This window comes from Lineus longissimus, chromosome 17 (assembly GCF_910592395.1).
Source record: "Lineus longissimus chromosome 17, tnLinLong1.2, whole genome shotgun sequence".
Classification (NCBI taxonomy): domain Eukaryota; kingdom Metazoa; phylum Nemertea; class Pilidiophora; order Heteronemertea; family Lineidae; genus Lineus; species Lineus longissimus.
Window position 1 is genome coordinate 12431014 of NC_088324.1, and position 21745 is coordinate 12452758.

At 40.8% G+C, this 21745-nt stretch overlaps 1 protein-coding gene across 5 annotated transcripts; it reads right to left on the bottom strand.

Annotated features, from left to right (window-relative positions):
• Positions 1-1722: 1722 nt before the first annotated feature.
• On the bottom strand, positions 1723-20057 carry LOC135501071 (influenza virus NS1A-binding protein homolog). 5 transcript variants are annotated; one of them, XM_064792819.1, is made up of 13 exons: positions 19958-20057; positions 14082-14204; positions 13309-13646; positions 12905-13029; positions 12482-12619; positions 11733-11848; positions 11216-11483; positions 10707-10967; positions 10288-10533; positions 9877-10002; positions 7035-7211; positions 6477-6726; positions 1723-4909 (listed from the first exon to the last, which is right to left on the bottom strand). In XM_064792819.1, exons 2-13 carry the CDS (start codon positions 14121-14123, stop codon positions 4894-4896), a joined length of 2103 nt encoding a protein of 700 aa, XP_064648889.1. In that variant the 5' UTR covers positions 14124-14204; positions 19958-20057; the 3' UTR covers positions 1723-4893. The 5 variants fall into 5 exon arrangements, with proteins under 5 accessions (XP_064648889.1, XP_064648891.1, XP_064648890.1 ...); XM_064792821.1 differs by lacking the exon at positions 19958-20057 and adding an exon at positions 16888-16909; XM_064792820.1 differs by lacking the exon at positions 19958-20057 and adding an exon at positions 16668-16867.
• Positions 20058-21745: the final 1688 nt, after the last annotated feature.

Here is a 21745-nt window from a genome sequence, read left to right on the forward strand (position 1 = left end):
CTTTGGAACAGCAAAAGCAACAGTCGAGTCATCACCAGCCTCGGGATTCTCCTTTGGAACAGCAAAAGCAACAGTCGAGTCATCACAAGCCTTGGGATTCTCCTTTGGAACAGCAAAAGCAACAGTCGAGTCATCACCAGCCTCGGGATTCTCCTTTGGAACACCAAAAGCAACAGTCGAGTCATCACCAGCCTCGGGATTCTCCTTTGGAACACCAAAAGCAACAGTCGAGTCATCACAAGCCTCAGGATTCTCCTGTGGAACAGCAAAAGCAACAGTCAAGTCATCACCAGCCTCGGGATTCTCCTTTGGAACACCAAAAGCAACAGTCGAGTCATCACCAGCCTCGGGATTCTCCTGTGGAACAGCAAAAGCAACAGTCAAGTCATCACCAGCCTCGGGATCCTCCTTTGGAACACCAAAAGCAACACATGAGTCATCACCAGCCTCGGGAAAAGCAATAATTGCATCATCGTCAGCAACAGGATTCGCCTTTGGAGCAGCAAAACCAACACATGAGTCATCACCAGCATCGGGATTCTCCTGTGGAACAGCAAGACCGAAATTCGAGTCATCACCAGCCTCGGGATTCTCCTTTGGAACACCAAAAGCAACAGTCGAGTCATCACAAGCCTCGGGATTCTCCTTTGGAACACCAAAAGCAACAGTCGAGTCATCATCAGCCTCGGGATTCTCCTTTGGAACACCAAAAATGTCAGCAGCTGAGTCATCACTAACTGCAGGGTCCACCTCAATTGCATCCAACATAGCAAAAGCATTAGTTGGGTGTTCACCAGCCGTAGAATTCTCTTCATTAGGACCTGTAGAACCCAAAGAAAAAGTTGAATTCGCAGTACCTGTTTCCACAGATGCTGTTAGCCCAGCAACCTCAGAAGTATTGTTAGACACAGCTGCACTAACGAAATCTGCAATAGACCCAATTTGTCTCATGTGCCTATGTGAAGAAAAGACACTTAAGACATTTAAACCTTGTACGCATTCATTCTGTACCCCATGTTTAAAAGCATTCGCAAATAGTTACATGCATGGCAACCCATCATCATTTTGTCCTATTTGCAAAGTCCATTGCACTGTATTTGATCGTGAAAGACACTATCAGTTTAACTTAGCAGAAGGACATGATGACATTGAAAGGAACTCCAGATTAACATTATCGAATGATGACAATGATGAATAGGGGAATGAAGAAATTGGCTATCGGATCTCCCGGACAATACCGCGATGCTGTGTTTCCAGGATGCGCATTGCACTCCCTCGGCATCCAACGAACTTGGCTTGGCCCCCGACAACGGACCAAAGCGACGCTGGTGGAAAGGATCAGAGCTATTGATTTAGTGTGTTTTCCAAATGATTATATTTCTTGCCGATTAGAAAGTAACCTTCCGATGTAATCAGGTGAGCTCCATGATGACCAACCAATTCATGAATCACACCTAAATGCAATGATCTGAATCTATTCAGGACACACGGAGGTCGCTCAGGTCACAGTCCCATTAAAAGGAGATGATTTATGTACCAATGCAGCCTATATGGAGGAGGGGGCAACTGACCAGCTTGACATCCAGCAGCGATATGCGATACTGGTATCCATTTCATGATGGTTTCACTCATGAGGCGATTTCAGGAGAATGGGGATAATACAGGTTGGGATATTTATTGACATTCTCCCAATAAAGAAATACAAAACTCAAAAGGACAGTATTTAATTTCATTGTGACTTTATTAGTTGAGAACACACGCAGTCATGCACAACTAAATCAGTACAGAATTACTTGAAAACCGTTTATATATAAATAACATAATTGGAAGAATAAACCTGCATTATTTTTATGAATGTGTTTTTTATTCTTTTGAACAACTGCACTATACTACATTTCAATTTGAGAAAAGGAGCAAAACATATACCTGTATTGTACAGTTATGCTTCCGCATCATTCCCAATTCAAAATATAGTTGACCAGACTCCATATTTTCCTATTTTTCTTTTTGTAACATGAGAACTTTGTACAAGCAGACAGTGCTAAACTTGCCAGCAACAATTAATAAAGACTAGTGCTAGCTCCATGTTACTGAAGTTGGTAATGTTGGCTATTCTGGTGAAACTTAAGGAGTGGTGTCTCCTGATTTTGCAAGGCTTAACATATTTCTGTACAGAGGGCAGTTAGTGGATGAAGTAGAATAGGTACACAGACATTTTAACAATTGTGCACACTGGTGTATAACTGCAGTGCCCACTGCAAAGGAAGTCTACTTAATTAGTGTCAGACCAACATAATTACTTCGAGATACTCTTCCTTGAAGTCAATTTGATCCAAATCTGCAGCAATAGCAAATCTATCTATCTATTGACTCATTGAACAAGTCTTCACAAACCTGCACCTCAGTCACAGGAAACTCAATCCCTTTCTTTCCAGTTTATTCAAATATTTTAAGATCGAGCAGGATCAAAACATTAACATGTACGGTGGTATTATGCCTGAGTGTCATTCACATTGTGATATTGGTCTTAAGAAATTTCCAAACAAACTCTCGTCCCAGAAAAACTTGTCTGCACATGTTCATGTAATTCTGGTTAAATTTTTAGCAAGCAACATCTTTTAGCACAAGCTTGTCATTTGGAAACTGACTAATCATGTCTGAATATTGATAAAATGTGCACCTAAACCCCTTTGCATGCAGATAATATAAAGCAAAACAAACAAGACATTTCTAATGTCAGATCACCCAGAAAATCTGCTGAAAAATCTAGCCCTACGCAGCTGCTTCACCAAAGGGAGAGGCTGTCAGTCATCCCAAAAATAAATTGACATGAATATTGAAATCCAGTGCGGTGAACGGAGTTCAATATCTTGGAGGAATAGTTACCTCATAACCTTGTCCAAACTATCCATACAAAATACTGATGTGAAAATAGACAGTACATGTATATGTTTATATCTTCAAAATATGACACGTCATAAAGTTATGTGGTACCATGCATTTCACAAAATGTGAGCAATACCAATGTAGACGGCAGAAAAAGTTCATAGTCTTATCGATTTTGACAAAGAGACCCAACCTACCAGGTGGTTCAAATGCATGTTGTGCTCATCTGGCTCTAAATAATAATTCTTAACTCAAGTCAATGAAACTTTGGCCCTGCATGCGACTGTATAATCACTGAAGTCATGCAGTCTACCATCTTTCAGTCACAAGAACTTTCCTTTCCTGCCTTAACGTTTAGGCATGTCAATTTTGCCCAACGACTCAATTAAGAATGCTCACAAAACTGACAATCACACAACAAACTTGTTTTTCGTGCTACTGGTGGTGAACATATATCAATTTTGTGGCCAGAAATTATCTATTTAACGAGAAGATGATAAAGAGTTGCCTGTCAAATAAACCACCCAATCGACAAGACGTGTGCGCACTATGACAATTATTTTCACAAAACATGAGTGCGCCATCAAAATATATACCATCACTCAGTATGTCAGCATGGAATACATGTAAAACATTCACTGTACGCCGAGGTCTAGAAAAGTATGGAGACAACATGTATATCAAAATACAGCATCAAGCATCTGTCAATATATAACAGCTCCGAAAGATTCCGAAAATACATGGTCATAATAGTCAATAGTCAATATAGGTGTCGTCATTAGTTCCTATAGAAAGAGATAATTTCATCAACATTTTTCGGCATGCAGAGAGCTTACTCCAACAGGAGTAAAGCCTCGTTGCCTAAAGCGCAGAGCAAACGAGCCATGACAAAATGACAAGTGATTGCAGTTAAACCAGTCAACGGCTACTGTACAAGTATTTTACACATCGCTTTTGCTGCACAACCCCACTTACCTTAATTAAAACAAGTCGGGAATGTAGGAGGGGCAAGTCAGTAATCGGCATACAGCCAATCAGCGACTAATTTGATTCAGGTTGTGGATTGAGGCACATTTGCAGCGAAAGTGTTCTGATAATCACTTATTATACACAAAGCGTTCAAAATAAATAGTTGTAGTTCCACCTATCATAAAACCCCGTGTTTTTTCAAGACTCGTGTCTTCGCAGTGTGTCAAAAAACCCGGGGCGCACTTACACCTATCAGTGGTGTTAGATAATGGTTAATAGCCCCGGCGACAGGTACGCTGTAGGTAGGGAGCTCTCCTGTGTTTCTTTCCCGTTGGAGATGAATTTCGCGAGCGCAATACCGAGGCAACTACACCGCGCCATCTGTCGCGGGGCTATTCAGATTCCACCTACCAACAAACCCGTGTTGAATACAGGTCTAAATTAGCCCCATCGAGCTCGATGGGGCTAATAGACACGGGGATTTGACACACGGGTCTATTTAGACACGGCAATTCATAGGTGTAAGCGCAAAAGACACGGGGATTTGATAGGTGGAAGTACGACTTATAGCACACAATATGATACATGCACTGTTTATTATGGTATCAAACAAAACAATAGTACTATAGTCCCTGTACCAATAAACTGGGGCTAGGAATCTGCAGTACCGATGTCATTCCTTGGATATACCAATCAAGATAAAGTTCATAATTAAATTCCATCCATAGACCATCAATTTGGCATTTTCTCTCGACACAGAATAATCTTGCCCAGTGGCATCTAGCATAGTTGTTGAATACAAATAAGCTGCCAGTGGGATCAGATATCAAAATAATTACATATCTGAACCATTTCATAATTTATTCCAGCAATTCACAGTCTATGCCACAGCAATGTAACAAAAAAGTCAAGAAGTTAACAATTGAAAGAACTTGACAAAATAAATAAGAACACCATCAACAAAACATCTCAAGAACAAAACATCTATAAATCAAATTCCTAACCCCAGTCTCTACTTACAATGATTATACAAATGCTTTAGTCAATTGTTGGTCTGAAAAAGAGATCATCAAAATATTATCATTCCTGATTTCATTCAATAAGAATCCACTTGTTATAAATGACTATATAGGAATATGTATGACAGAAGAACCTGGTTGTCCAACATCCCCTTGACTCCAAATCATTCGGGCCAAGTTCCCGAGTCAGAGCACCTTAGTCAACATCAGCTGGGGCTTATCTCTCCATGGAATAGCATAACTAGTATACCTCAATACTCAAATCATTGGTAGCTTTCAAGGACATGGGTACCGTATTTGCAGGGATGCCACTTGGAGCCTCTGTCATACATGTCCATGTAGATGTATACACCTTTTGATGACCAAGATTCTCTTGATTAAATGATAATAATTTGCTCATTTTATTGTCATGTAACTACCCTTTCTTATGTAAAACAACTGAAAAAGAATGCAATGTACAGTGGTCTAGCTCTTCCACTAAAATCATTACTCCACTCAATGCCAATTTGTTTCCAAACTTGACAAACAAACACTTCAACTTGACAGTCAAAAGTGATGAAACAATCAAAGAAAAGTTGGTTTCAAAATGCACTACTGTACAGTTTTAAAGCAAAAACCCTGTATTAGAACACACAAAGAAAAGAAACAACAATATAACAATACAACGCACCAAACGGAGGCCTAAAAGAAACACTCAACTAACTCGGAAATGTTTGCATGCTCTTCTATTTTCGGGTTCACAGATATTGCCAAAATACATGTATATGGCAGCACAATAACCAAATTATTCAAATTACGTTATTAGAGGTTTGCAAAGGGCAAAATTTAAAACACAGAGGAAGAAAACACCAAATTAAATGTACCACAAAGTTCAAGAAACTCGAAATAAAATTATTGCAAATACTTCCGGGTTTGATACAGAATGTCAAAAACACAAACTCTAAATGTACATATTCCTGACCAGACTTATTCTAAACTCTGAAGGCTAGATAGCAACACATTAAAGAGTCATCACTTCCAAAAGGAAACGCTCAAGAGTAGAATTATATTCATGCAGTGGTTTAAATCAAATTTTAACCTTCAAAACTGAGACGGTAGGCCCTGCTTTCAATATAAAGGCGACTTTAAGTTTTCCAAATTCCATAAACAATTTAACATAAAAATGCCTCGAACAACTCCATCTCATAAAGTTCACCCTCTTCTCAAAATAATGCTGCCTATTTGCAATTATGGATGCACACAGTGATGTGAAATGTCCCTATTCTGCAATCTCTGAACAATAGTAAAATAGTATACTATAGTACACGTACGTTCCGCTAATAATCCGAGGCCAAAGCCGGTTGTGAATAGACAGACAACAGAACATCTGAACTCGATCCAGAACCCATACCTGTTGTTATTGTTCAGAAATGTGACATAATAGACTAGTACTGAAGCCCGAGTGTAACAGAACCTCCAAAAATATTTTCATCTTCCAAGTAATTGTACACCAACCTCCATTGGCCACAAGCTGGGGTCACAATTCCAAGCAGGCAGTATTCTTTTTATAACAGATTTAACCAATAAAGCAGGGCCTAGGATGGAATGATGATGAAATCTTACACAAACTCAGTTGGTACATAGCTGCTCCACTCTCCAACATCAAGGTCCAGATACTCAATCGTATCCAAGAAGACTTTCCCGTTGAATCCGCCGAGGGCGTACAACCGTCTTCCAACAACAGCAACAGCGACATTGACACGTGGGATTCCCATTGAGGGTCCGTAGCTCCAGGCGTCTTTCTTCGGATCGTAGATTTCGACTGTGTTCTGTGCAGAACTTCCGTCACTGCCACCAACAACATAGATTTTGTCTGCAAGAAGGAAACAGAAACAGACATATTTAGTCTTTTGTTCATCTGAGAAAGCAAACCTAGTCAATTCAAAATGCCGACACCTGCCAAGATAGTTTCAAGAACTGTTCCATCACCTGTGGCTTATGCATCAAATCATGCTCAAACAGAGACAGCGATCCAGCTTAACTTGGTTATTCAGAGTGTTTTATTTGACATCAATCGATTTCTCCACTCAAAACAAATAATGATGTATCAGAAGGAGGGAACCGTTATCCAGAGCAACAGAGGATATACAACTCTGCCAAGTTATGAACAACGCCACCTACCATCAAAGGCAGCTACACCAGCGCCACGTCGACAACTCTTCATGTGTGAGACCATCGTCCAGCGGTCAGGCTCATCAGGGTCGTACCGCTCAACCGTGTTCAGGCAATTCCAGGAATCACAGCCACCAACCGCATAGACACAATCGGCAAGGCAACAGACACCGGCCTCGGAACGCCCTGGAAAAGACAGAGGGTCGTAGGGACGGCTCTCAAAGCAAGCACACTCACACACCACAACAGAATAGAAACCAAGGTAGCTAAAGTTGGTGTTCTTCAGGCCCAATATCAATGGTTGTCTTGAACCCCCAAAGCCAAATGATTCAATTTTCACAGGGATAGCCTATCCAACCTGACCAAAACTCATCCCAATTCCCCGAAAGTCCACATTGTTCCCAAGAAACACTTCCGTTTTTCTCTCGATTGATAAGAAAATAATTTCATTGAGAATAGGATAATATTGGTTGCTTTGCTTAATGTTCTTGCAAAGCTAACTGAAGCCCTCCCCACCCTATGATCCCCCGGCCATGGATAGCCAGCCCTCTGGAAAAAGCATCTGCGTTCTTCATCATGTTGAAATCTTGTCCTTGGTCAATGTTGGTACGCTGATCATTGTGAGGTGAGTTCCATCATTGTGTTGCGAGGCAACTTTTTCAAGAATTCTTTGCTGATTCTTATGAATGTAATTAGGTCAAGTTACAAATACTTCTATCAGTTACATCAAACAATGTGAAATAGCCTTATCCAAAGAACAATGAAAGTTAATACAAGGCAGACAAAATGACTTGCCAGGGGTTGTGCCAATAATTGCCAGGAAGGCTACATGTAGCTAAGAAATTAACATAAAATGTCAACATATGGCACGCCTGACACTAAGACTTAATCATAACCTTCAGTATTTTCAGAGTTCCACTTATGATTTGCCTGAATCTGACCTGTTGCATCATGCTAATCTCAGTGAGTTGTATCATGATGAGGTATTGACCAGTAGGTCATTATATTGGATCTAAATAGAGGCAAATGATGCATGCTTTAAATGTGAATGCAACTCATGTAAAAAACACTAATATTAATGCAAAATGCTATTCTAACACGCCGTCTACAGTCCAAGTCACAATTGACATTCCCAGCTTGTAGGTTGTGTGAAAGTTACATGTAAATTGTGCATAACATATGCGAATTTAGGGATGTCAATTGTGATCAGGACTGCACCTGAAAATACCATTAACAGAACCAGTTAAGTCCTACGCAAGTAGGCCTAAAGAAATATCAATACATGGCTGCGGCTTGGGGGTGGAGCATTAACAGGTGGGGTAAGAGGTATACCATGGTGGATATATAGGTATCGGTTTACCCTTTCAACATAAGAAACCAGGCCTTCCTTAGTCCTAGTCAAGGGTTAGAGGGTATAATGGTATTTAAGCTAGTTTAAACTAGTCTTCTGTCTTTTAGGATAGCACTATTTTTAAGGTAAACCAATAACTGTATCCACTGTGACAACCAAATCCTGCACTAATAATATAGCTTAACATCCTATTATAAGGGGATAATGAACTGCACATGCTGAGCGCTAGGACAAGGCTATATCACAGAGTTGAGTGGTCGCTGACAGCTTAATAAGATGACAGCTGATTATATTAACTTAGATATAAACTTCACATTGCCATCAATGAAACTGGCAACATCTAACTGAAACATATGTTCAGTGTTCAAATTGAGTAACTGACTTGAACAATTTTCCTAAAGATACTTCTCACAAAGAATTCTTGAAGAATTGACCCATTCTCTTTGACTTGTGTCTTCTTCCGCATGGAGGCTATTATCTTACCTTTCCAGAACCTGAAATGTAGACAATGAGGAGGCCCTCTTTAGTATTCAGACAAAATTAGTTTCCTGTTGCTAGTCACACACACACATTGTATATGGGGTCACTGGATAAGCAGGGTCCTCCAAATGGCCAAGAAAAACTAAGAGCACGACCACATGAAACCCAAAAACTCATCTGTCATCACAATTTAGAATACGACTTCATTACATGTATTACCACCATATGGACAGGTCCAATCAGAATTTTAAAATGCTATTGTGTAGGTATAAGCTGTTGATCAGTGTGTAAACCTTGGTAAATTTTGACGAGTGTAAATTGTCATTAGACGAGTTCTCTCTCAAAGCTGAGTTGGAGCAGGAGTCGTAAATGATGCACCATCTTTGTAATTACAGATAGAACTGGTCCCAGGTTAACATTATCTGAAGGCAACCACTTTGAAAGCCTGTTCTGGAGAACCCTGCAATAAGGTTATACTTTCCCATCACTGATTGACAATGGCACCATAGTCTGCCGACTATACTAACAGTTACCTGCTTCAGTCTACACCCAGGCCGTCTCAGACCAGCTAGAATTTTTTCCATTTAAACGAAGCAATTCAATTCCTAAATGAAAGAATGTGAGAATAGTTGAGACATGTACCACAGCAGTTGAATTACCTTGCAGTTGTTTTTCACCAAGTTGATTTTCATGTGGTGCTGTTTTGTGAGGAAATCTTCAAAGCTAACTTACTGTTCCAAATTCAATTCCACCTCCAAAACCATAAAGCTTTTTCATGCCCCAAATTGCAGATAAATTCAAGTTTAGTTTAAGAATTCTTTCCTTTGTTTGCATACCCGCATAGTCCTCTTCATCTCAGGAAGAATATAAGGAGCACTGGTGAAAAACAACAGGGGGCCCATTCAACTGCTACAGTAATAAGTGTCCAGTGTGCACTACTATGTCCCTAATAGTGAATCTGTTATAGCAACAACATAGGACACATTACAAGTGAATGAACAAGCAAATCGCAATACTTACTACTACGCGTGTGGGCAATCTCGGACCAGACTCCTTCTTTCAGATCGAGCACCTCGCAGCTTTTCATCCCGCCTTGACCACTACTGCCACCTATACAGTAAAGCTTGTCATTCAAGATGGCGATACCTAGAAATAGAGCGCACGACGTTAGTATGGACGGAGTACCACAAGGGTCAGAGGACAGATTATTCAGAGCAAAGCAAGTTTTCTGAAAATCAAAAAATTGAGGAGAGATAAAGTCAAATCAACCTTTGTGCATGAACTACCACACAGATTTGGACAGCACATTCAACAAGACTTGAATGAAAGTAAAGAGTGAACCAAATCAAGCCTGAACCGGAACTGTTTCCCATAAAAAGAACAACTCTACAAAATTTGTTCTTGCACGACAAAAGTCTTCTTTTGACAAACCTGTGCTAGCCCTACTCTGCTTCATATTGGGCAAGGGTGACCACATCTGCACTTTCCCATCGAAATACTCAATCGAACTCAGCTCTGTGAAACCGTCCGACCCTCCACAAGCGTATAGGCAACCATTGTGCTCCGCAGCATCAAATCTGGCTCGCATTTCCCGCATGTCTGGGAGCTCTGTCCATTTGTTCTTCTTCGGATCATATTGCTCTACCGATCGGAAACACTCTCCGCGCTCGTAACCACCTACAGAGAAAGTAAGTGTTTTGATTTATCTGCAGTAGTTGCCTTAGAACTGGACAATGTAGTTTTAGACTACTGGACCTACAGCTAAAGGATGATGCTAATTGAATTGCAATGACCTGAATATGAACATATAGATTTTATAAGTGCCACCTCAAGGCTGCAGCTTTACATACCCATAGTGATAATCTTTTCATCCATGACAGCCACGCCCAGACCACTCCTGCCATTACTCATTGGCGCCAACAACACTAGAGACATCTGGCGTTCAGGGTCGAAAACGTTTTTCACGCTCTTCAGCTTGGGGCTGCCACATGGCGAGAGAGTGTGTCCGTTGACGTCACTGTTGCCATTGGTGATGTGGGGAGTTGGTCGAATGTGGATGGAGATGGTGACGAGCTTGTTGTGAAGGATACAGACACAAAAGGAATGGCCGTCTGCAAGAAAACTTGAATTGAATTTCATACAATGCAATATAGAAATCAAGTAATTCCCATAATGACGCCATTTCATTCTCCCATGAAGAGGCTATGATTAATAGTGTGTTATTCAACTTCTTCAGGTGCCGTATAAACTTCTTGTTACACACCACCGGTATCCTCCTTGGCCCACTGGCTGCACCTTTACAAAAGGGAGCTAACTTTACTCCCCCTGTACAGAAGAATCTTCCGAATGTAAATAATACCTTTCTCGATGCTCTTCTCTGATGCAATCACCTTCCACTCATCCTCAACTGGAATCTCCTCAATGTCGCCTTCCAGCTGCAACTTCCTGGCGACAATAGAAGAGGAAGGCTGATCCTTTAATTTCTCCTTGGATTTACTTGGTGTCATTTGTCGCTTCTTGCTGAGTTTCTTGTAGTCTTGGACGTACTCTGTACTGTTTACTGTGATGTCATCGATGTTGACACAGTCGTGTAGCATGCAGTCGGCGCCGAGGTACACAACATTCACCTGAAAAGGAAAACAGGAGATGTGGTCTAGATCCAGCAAGATACACTCACGAAGTCAGACGAACTGTATGGGCAAGTGTATAAGCAAGGCAGATACATTTAGCACTCACTGTTGGTTGCGGACAGCATGTAGATGGAAGCACAGTCAGTATTCAACTGGATGTGTGATGTCATGTGCATAGGGTTGCTTGACCCTGTCACATGCTGTACAACCTAACGGATGAATATTATCCATTAGCTCGTTACTCACATGATCAGTTATGGCATCAAGATCATCAACCCCATTCACGGTATCCTTCACCCAATCCACCACCAGTCTATAGATCTGCTTCTCATTCGTCTCATCAAGATGAAGACTAGCAGCACCTAAAACAAGATGGACACAGCAAACTAAAGTCAGATGTTTTATTTGCAAGATAAACACTATTGACTATTAGGGGATTTGGGAGTTCTAATCAGGGATTTGCCAATCAGAAGATACCTAACAATTGCCTGTTCAGGACATAGCATTACATCACCTTGGATTGGTCAAAACCCAAGTGGAAATATCAAAAACTGGCATCATCATACAATTTTACATCTCAAATGAGGACACCTCCCTAATAAGTACAGCCCATGGAAGTCCCAATGTGTCCTAGTAGCGAGGTTCTACTGTAATCGAATAGATATCTCCATTTGGCCTAATCTCCCAGTAATCCAGCAGTATGCTACATGGATATATAGAGATGCAATACACTAATTAACATCACACCTGTGTATATTCATAGAATTTGAAAGAACATGGGCATGGATACATAAATTGACATAACAGGTTGCTGATATGAACGGTATACGGAAAAAAAGGTACAGGAAAAAAAACTAGGCGGCTGAACTAATGAACCAGGCTAGTTTCCCAAAGCCCAATAGTAATTAGAACTCTCGATTTTGAAAAACATTGCGACCAACTGAAAGAGCACTAAATCCACTCCAAAAGGTAGCTGTAATTCTCATGATACCTACCAACAATTTCGACTTGAATTCGAGGCAGAGCGGTACACTCCTTACTAACGGCAATCTCATGGATATTTCTATGAATATATTCATCACAGTTTCGCATCAGAGATGTATTCAGGTCACCCGTACTACATGCTCGGATACCTTCAATTTCGAAAGGAATTCTAATTAGTCAAACAAAAATAGTTCATTCTCTCGTGATTTATGCTACCAAACAACGACAATCATGAGATGAGACGAACCATGAAGACATTGAGCACTCATAATTTCTTGGAAAATGTATCATTTGATTTTTTAACAAACTAGTGTCATCTGCAGCGATGCCAATTTGCTTTTTGCTATGGCAAAAAACTCGGATTTTTTTTCTTGTAAAACCTTGACTTTTGACCAGGATTCACCTACACAAAAATGCCTTTAAAAAGAACTCACCAATGCAGTTTACAGGACTTAGATTCTGGGCCAAGAATTCCGAGCATGCCTGGGCTGCTCGAGGCATCTTGAGGCGAATGGCAGATTTGTAGACAGCTTTCACATGTTCGACTGGTACCTCCAATCTGAAAACAGGAGAAGGAAGTGCGTAGTTAGAGTTTTGCTGAAGGGACAAGGGGGACATAGGAAAATGCATTAAATTCACTATGCCAAAATTCAAGAGATCTTGAATTGAAATGAATTGTAGTGGATTTAGTGGCTTCTGCCTCTGAAATTTTTTATTGCTTTTTGTACTAATTATCTCTTCTATCTCACAGTAGGTGTCTATCGTTTAGTGGTTCCTACAACCAGTTAAAACTTGTTATGACATGCAAGATGAGTTTTAGACTGAATCAACGACTCACCGCGATGTGTAGATGTAATCCACAAGTATATGAAATGTGCGGAAATCCACGTGATTCAGTTTGAAGTGGGTGCGACTTGTATTCTCCTCGAGCGAAAACAGATCCAAAAGGTAGCCGCTGGCGGCTGCCAGAACAGCCTTATGCGCCAATAGTTCATGGGGTCCGACTTCCAAGGTCACATCGCAAAACTGGCCACTTTTTCTGAGCGTGTTGAGACAGGTCAAGGTGACTGCACGGTGTTCGTTATCCTCAAAGACGAGCATGTTTGAGTCTGGTTTCATGTTCTGTAGGAGATTGTTCTGTTGAAGGTGATTGTGTCCATTTGTCAGAAGTTTAGCCTGCAAAATGGATGATTTTAAATGTTTCGACATCTAGGCGGTACAATTCTCAATGGAGACACCTGAAAACTAGGGGGGTCATGCATGTACATTGGGGTTGAGTGATAGGACAAACATCCCCAAGCTCAAGGGGTGATAATGACCTCGTGCAGTGATATTGTTGCAGAGTATTCCAGAATGGATTATAGGAAATCATCAACATGAACCTGTGAAGTGGAGGCGTTCATCTTGTACAGTCTGGATCTTTATCATCATGGTCAATCCCTTGTAAAACTTTTGCTAATTTTTACGACACTTTTCAGCTCAAGGCCATTACTGAAGATGAACATCTTTGTCAAATTTGTCTTCTGAGGAGGCAAACTCTCCCCCTCCCCTCTCTCTCAGGACTATCCCAAAAGTTCCCACCCAGCCGATAGTGTGATTTCGATATCTTACCTTTTTAGGGTCTGGTCCATCATGAGCTCGTACCTCACCCATAAAAAGTTTAGATAAAGACTAGCTAAGACTGGTGTCTTTGAGAGCAAGAAGGTTGCTTCTACCACTGGGATAGTTCAGTCTCTGTAAAGAAAAGAAAGGAAAAAAGATCAGCATTTTCAGAGTCACGAGTATCTGCTCACTGTACAATTTGTCACATCCAACAGAACTGCCGTTTTTACAGGAATGCAAATGCTGGGCTGGCACTCAGTGGCAGTTCTCCTGTGACATGACATGTGATAAGGAGGTTAGTCATAACTGAAGAACAATATCTTTTGAGAATCAAAATCATTACATCAAGCACAAAGTAGCACTTTGTGCACCATAAATCTGAATCAAGAAAGTGTGCATGACTTGTTCCTTACCTGAACTCTATCCAAATATAGGACATAAGATGAGTTTCCAGACAGTCATTGAAAAGAAGCCGGATTTGATGAAAAACATACAGTTTCTATTCTGCGTCTTAGATATTCCCATTTTATCACGTTTAACCCCACACATGGAGGGTTTTTTCTCCCAAGAGTTTTGATTATGATAAAGAAAAGAACTCATGTGATGTCAACAACACAAACACTGGCACGCTATACCTATAGGCCTACTTCATGGAACAACTGGTTCTGTTTCACACGAATGTCAAAGGCATTGAAATTGTACCCCCAATTCAAATGAAAAAACAAATTGGTTGGATCAGTTCCAATACTAAACAAAGCCCATGATTCCCGACTGCCAAAAAAATAATACCACAATTCGAATTTCACACAGGCCTAAGACCCACATGCCCCCAACTGTGGTGCAGAAGAAAAAGCGATTTTCCAAGTCCCCCATTCAATTCTTATACCAGATATTTTGACTGGATATTAATGCGATTGCTTGCCAACTTGACCCAAATCATAATATTATGAAAATTACTGTGCCAAGGTGAAAATGGCTGTCAATGTCAAAGGTAATGCGGTGTCATCGAAAAATGATGCCGCGAAGCTGGACTGAATGTCATAATATCAAAAGACTCACTGGGGCCAAACTATTGTACGTATTCTCGCCAGATTTGTCATGACAATATTTCCACAAAACTCTTTGGACGGTAATGCGCACAATGTCCAGGCTGTATGCTTGACTGTGGACTTTAAGAAATGTGATGCTGGTCTGGAAACTAAGTTTTGGGATACCCCTTCTTTGCTTGTTTTTGACATTCCTGGTTGCCAATACTGCGCCAAGACTGAGCAGAGATGAGCTTCTTCCCTCAATTTAACTGCTTACATAGTTGTCAGCCTAACGCATGCCCTAACCCTAGCTAGCTTACACTTGTGACAGGAATTCAAGCTGAATTGATTTACAAGTTCAATTGGTTTTCCACGAAAATCAAAGCCAGTGACGAAGGCCATAAATTGGCCAAAACAGCACGCAAATCAAAACAACCAAACAATGCCCCAGAACATAAATCACACCAAACTAACGGAAACCCTGATGAGCAAATATTATTCGACTGACATCAAAATGCAGCCGCTACGATTTACGAATCACACAGTCACAGCCAGCAATATTGGAGAATATACCTGGAGACAGAAAATATATCTGAGGACCACTGGGTTTGTGAAGAAGGATGACCCTGGAAAATTGCCCAACTGGCAACTTCACCCAAGTTATAAAAAACTGTGCCACTGGCACTGGATAATATGCAGTGCTGGTGCTTGAACCCATGGACCATTCGATCATTAGGTCTGAAGATGCCGAATATCGAACTGAGAGAGCACTTTATAGAACCGAGCACAGATATCGGTCCTATTGTTATTGATGAGGTCATAGCCTTGAAAGGTTGACCCTACCCAGTTGATGAGAGACGATAAATGATTACCGCTCTTCAAATTTGACAGGCATGGCCATATGCAGACTGATAGTAATAATCAATAAGCTGAATGCATGCCAAAGTGATCAAGAGTGCAGGGGAGGGGGGGGGTGCCAGTGGAAATACCAATGGAAAATTACTATCACACTCAACTCAAATGGTGTTGAACAGGAACCTGATCTTCATTGCGGGAACAGTTTGGGGGCAATCAGACTGTATTTTGCCAGACACATTTTATAAAATGACTAAGGATGGCTCGATACTTGTCCTTGGGTCAGGTCGCCTCAGAAATTACAGATCAACCTACCGTACATGTACCTTCCCATACCTACCATCAGACAGTCAGACATGCTAGAGATTGTGAGGTCTGGTCTAGTCTAAAGGCCACCCGCAGTTCTCCTTGACTGACTTTATATTCAAAGTGTCACCATTTGCATTGTGTGGAGATTGCTATCAATATGGTGACAATAAAGTACTTAAAGATCATTCGTTTTATTCGTGCTACTGCTAGTCATGAAATGATCACAGCGATGTCAAGGTCTTTATTCCTGTTCATGAACATCTAGTTCAGAACAGGATCAGTTTTGAAGTCATGATTCAGTATCATCGAAGATCGGAAGACTGGATGTTTAGAACATACATGTAGTCAAATAATTATAAATTGGGCAATGACTGCATGCAAGCACCCTCCAACCAGAACCTACCAACATAAGTCGATATTAATGATATGAAGAAACCAAGCCTCCTCAGAATTGTGATCCAAATAGAAATAGCCGGAATGAGAAGGCTTTCGACATCTTTCACGCTGAGAGCCACAAATCGGCGCGATCTGATGAAACGTTCATGACTGAAAGTAACTTCAAAATGGCTGCCATGGCAAAAGTTTACAGAAACCGTCACCTGACCGAGGCCACGATATCATACCCCTGGTTTCTGTTGGGAGCATAAAACACCTTCAGAATATGCTCCCCAATGAATTATGAAGCGAGGTGCTACAATGAGGAGTTAAAAAGGCAAATAGACTTGGTAATCAGGCCAAAACATTCATGACATTTCCATGATATTATACATTTCCAAGTATTATGGAGATGAGACAAACACAATTGTTCGTCCATCTGAAGGGTGTGCCGTCATCTGGCAGACTAGACATTTTTTACCAAGATTAGAATCCAGCTGCTATATAACTAGGGATAATACATATCTATACATGACATACATAATCATTATTCATTAATAAAAGTTTAATGACATAGAGCCAGACCAATGAATACTTGCCATGTTGGCTGAGCATGGGGGGGGGGGGCTTTGCTTTGTACATATGCCAAGGATGAAGCATGCAAATGACCCTGTCTTCAGTGCATATCACCAGACTTCTGATCAGAGTTTGTTTTGGGCAATGCAAGCACTGTTGTCGGATGAAAACAACATTGGTAATGGTAGAGCTGTATGCAAAGGAAGGAGTATGAATTTAACCCTGGAGGTCTGGAAAAACAAACACAACCAGTCAAGTTAACCTTGATCGAAGCAGCACATTCATATCAAGATCAAGCTACACACCAACAACGTATTTATGCAGGTATTCAACACCATCATGATCGACAATTACCAGGTCCAATATTGGACCGATCAGTCTTTGATTGGCAATCAAATGCTATACCTTGGAGACAAGTCCTCAGGGAGCGTATCTATCCACACAAGCACTCCGTACTGCACTCAAACCCGTGGTAAGCAGTGAGAGCAAAGAATAATTTAAAGGAACTGCATTTGTAATCAACTTGACCGCATTGTCCCCTTCAGGAAATTGAGTTTACACATAGCCCAGTACATTGGTATGCTCACTGCAGAATCATTCAATCATTGCAATCGTCCACGAGTGAGGAGGAATTGACGTCATTCGCATAAGGTGCTCAACAAGTCAACCATATCCTTATATAGCAAGTTATAGGCATTTTTGAGTGTGGAAGATAATAAGACGACAACAAATTATTCCATCACATAACCTCAGTCTAAGAGCAAATTAACTGCAGGCAGTAGAGCATGCAGTTTCATATCAACCTCCCCGATCCATGCTAACAATGGCCAATAGCATCCAATTCCACCAAGCTCACATCACCAAGCATAGCGATGAATGCGAAGAAAATATAAGTTTCCATGGTAACAGCTTCAGGTGACAGCAATAGCGATGATGGAGAATAATGATAGTAAATAACCTGACCTGAGATGAAGGACATGGGGACGTGACCCCATTCAGGTCCATGTGCAAAACACTTTATTAGTTTCTTTTAAAGCCAAGATATGCCCCATCAGTACATTTGCACCCCTTGAAAACACTTTCAGATTCATACAGCATCTTTGCGGGTATGGCTAAGAGTAAGACACTTCCAGGAAGAGTCTTCATCCACGTTCCAATCGAATCTATCCCTGGGCGGTGATGACATTGACTACAGAAACAAGACATCATCCTAAGGCTTGTCCACTGACAAAAGACGCAGAGATAATAAGCAAGGAAATCGATCAACATGCAGCTCGAAACTAGCTCAACTAAATCAACAGGAATCGATAAACACAACTTATCTGCGGCTCATGTTGCATGATGCTAATGATAAGTTGTCAATTACAGACATTGGCGAGAGTTTTTCTATAGCTGTCTTGATAATTTTGTGCGGCAAGGTTGATATGAACTCGCGCGCTACTTCATAGATGGGTGGTTCTGCGATTATGACTTTCATAAAGGTGTGTCTTGAGATAGAAGGATTTGAACAGAGTATTATCTGGTAACCATAGTAGCAACAAACCAAGCAACCTATAGTTTCGCCAATTCGTCGAACCTCACCACAGCTGAAATAGAAACCTTTGCCAGCAGCATTCTAAGCCACATTCATCGACATCAGATTTCACCCTCCGAGAACTTTTTAGAAATTTTTCTCCAGAAATGCAGGCCTACACAACAGGGGTTAATTTTGTTTGAGGATATTGTAAACACACTTGCAGATTGATGATCAAGCTTTCAGTTGACTGTCACTAAATTATGTAAGTTGTCAAAATTCTACACATTGTTTTACACACCGGAGGCTTACTAACTTCACCACCCCCCCCCCCCCCCTCACGAAAGTGCAGCGTAAGGTTACAGCCATCCTTTGAGAATTCACAACCTCCAAAAATATGTGACCTGATACCAGGTCAAAGTAGGCCAATGCAATATACTATTACTACTATAAAGAAGGTTAGTGGTGACTACTTGATCATATCCTTCCATTTTACTTTAGTCAGCAGTAAATTAAAGAGCTGCTATAGCCCAATTACACCATACAGCAATCAGCCCTTCATTTGATGCTACTGGCCCAAATTATTTTAAGTACGCTCTTGCTGAAACGAAAAACTTACAATACACAGCAGTATAGACAATTCTACTAGCCGCTAGGTTTGGCATATAATAGGTAGGCCTACAAGGGCTAGCATAAACAACCTGGCATACCTGTTGACTTGGTCATTACATGAAACCACCACACGCTAACATGGCTACAACATAATAATATCTTCACATGAAAGAAATCGTGCAATTAGCGATTGCAACATAATTTTGATAGTTACATAAACTTGTTGTAAGACTGAGCCAACTAAGCAGATTGTGCAACTGTACAAATTTACTTGGGAATGTCAACTTTGACCAGTACTGTACTTTCTAAATTTCCCTAAAAAACATTGTTAACAAATTCTATGAATGCATGGTCTGGCTTAGTGTTCGCCAGACACGAAGTCATTGTATTGTGTGCATAGTAACTATCGGTATACAATGTATATATCTGTAAATAAGGACATGCACAATGAATGCCTGCCCAATCATCATGGCCGACCAGACGTTCGAGCATGGCACGCGATGGCAACTTCAGAGCATAGCTAGAACATAAATAACCACAAAATGAACTTGACAAGGACATATATCAATGCTACTACACAAAATAAACAAATGAGGACATTTCCGGCGAAATCTTACCGTGCATTTACGAGAAAATACCAATTTTATTTTCATACTTTTTCTTGTTTTCTTGCAATTTCCCTGAAGTTCCGATGTCCACCAATTTTGTGGGGGTTTATCAAACATGGCCGTTCGTCGGTGCAAATGACGTCACGGCGTGGAATTCCGTTCATTATCGTGTCAGTATCTATTTTAAGATCACACTCACGTGTTGTTGTTTACTTTTTGGCGTTATTTCCGTTTCTATTACAGATGCTCATGTTTAAGCATATTGACTTGATCTTTCCTTATTAATACTATTTTGGTTGACCTCGATTCCAAACCCTTTTTCAAAATGGCCATTCAAACCATAAAATCAGCTGCCATCTTTCTTTGTTGAAGGGACAACTTTGGCATGAGACAAGCGGTTTTTCATGCAAAATAGCTTCAAGTAGGACCGTGACTTCTCAAGAGCTGAGAGAATTATTGACTTACCATCAAACTGCAAAAAAGATCTCACCAAAACGGAATGTAACTGTAGGTTTGCCTAAAAATCTAAGATTTGCAAGTCATGTCAAACCCGTCTCACATTACACGCTCAATTCATTATTAGTGATGAGCATTTAGTTTGTAACTACAGTGATGAGCAGGCGGATAGATTCAAATTACAATGTACATATCAACTTCCTGGCCACCTAAATCCTACACCAAAATTGTCCCTTCAAGTCACGTGCACCGAGCTATATAGATACGATTGCCGTATGCGTGGGCATTTCCGACTCCAAAAGAATCGACCAGAATCTTAATTCAAATCCGGCATTGGTGACATCATTGGCGCCAAAGACTATTTCTTTTGACCCTGTTGACCTCGCTTCTAAAATAATTTTGAGAAAGCCATTCAAACATTTAAATCAACTGCGAGCATTATCTATAATATCACCGAGCTATATAAATACGATATATCAAGAAAACTCCGTCGCAATATTGAATTATACGATTATCTGGGACTATTTGAACCCAATTACGCTTCCGCCAGCGTGACCTCGTCACAATCATTGCGCTTTTTCAATATGGCGACGAATTGAACGAGGTAAATCCCTGTCTATCATACCCCTTACAGTAAAGCCTTGATGGCCTCGGCGGTTAGACTGTTGCACAACGGATTGGATGGTCACGGGTTCGAACCCCGGCGAATCTTTTTTTCGTGTTTTTTTTAAAACATTTTCTTATTATTATTCATTCATGTACGTTTATCAGGCGCGGATCCAAGCGGGTGCACCAGACGCACGGCTCCTAATTGATGTAAACTTTTTTTAATTGACCGCTCATGAAATTTTGGAACACACCTGTCCAGGAATTTTGATGAGAAATGCAGTGCACGCTCCCTCTTCTTCCAGTTCCTAGATTCGCCGGCCCTCTTATACCATCATCTTAGACCATTGTGAATATTATCATGAAGAAAACCCCTTCACCCGGACTTTTCAAGCTGAAGTACACACTGATTCCAGGTGTTCGAGCACTCCAGAGATTGGTTTGACTAGTCGGCGGCTTGAATTCCCGATGGTACATTGAGGCCAACAGCTATTTTGGTTGACCTCGATTCCAAACCCTTTTTCAAAATGGCCATTCAAACCATAAAATCAGCTACCATCTTTCTTTGTTGAAGGGACAACTTTGGCATGAGATGCAGGCTGTTTTTCATGCAAAATAGCTTCAAGTATAGGACCGTGACTTCTCAAGAGCTGAGAGAATTATTGACTTACCATCAAACTGCAAAAAAGATCTCACCAAAACGGAATGTAACTGTAGGTTTGCCTAAAAATCTAA

Coding starts and splice junctions, on each gene's coding strand:
- LOC135501071 (XM_064792819.1), bottom strand. CDS start 14,123: ATGGGTGAGGTACGAGCTCATGATGGACCAGACCCTAAAAAG. Junction 12,620..12,904: donor AAGTCCTGTAAACTGCATTG/GTGAGTTCTTTT, acceptor TCGAAATTGAAG/GTATCCGAGCATGTAGTACG. Junction 10,534..10,706: donor TGAAAAGATTATCACTATGG/GTATGTAAAGCT, acceptor CTTTCTCTGTAG/GTGGTTACGAGCGCGGAGAG.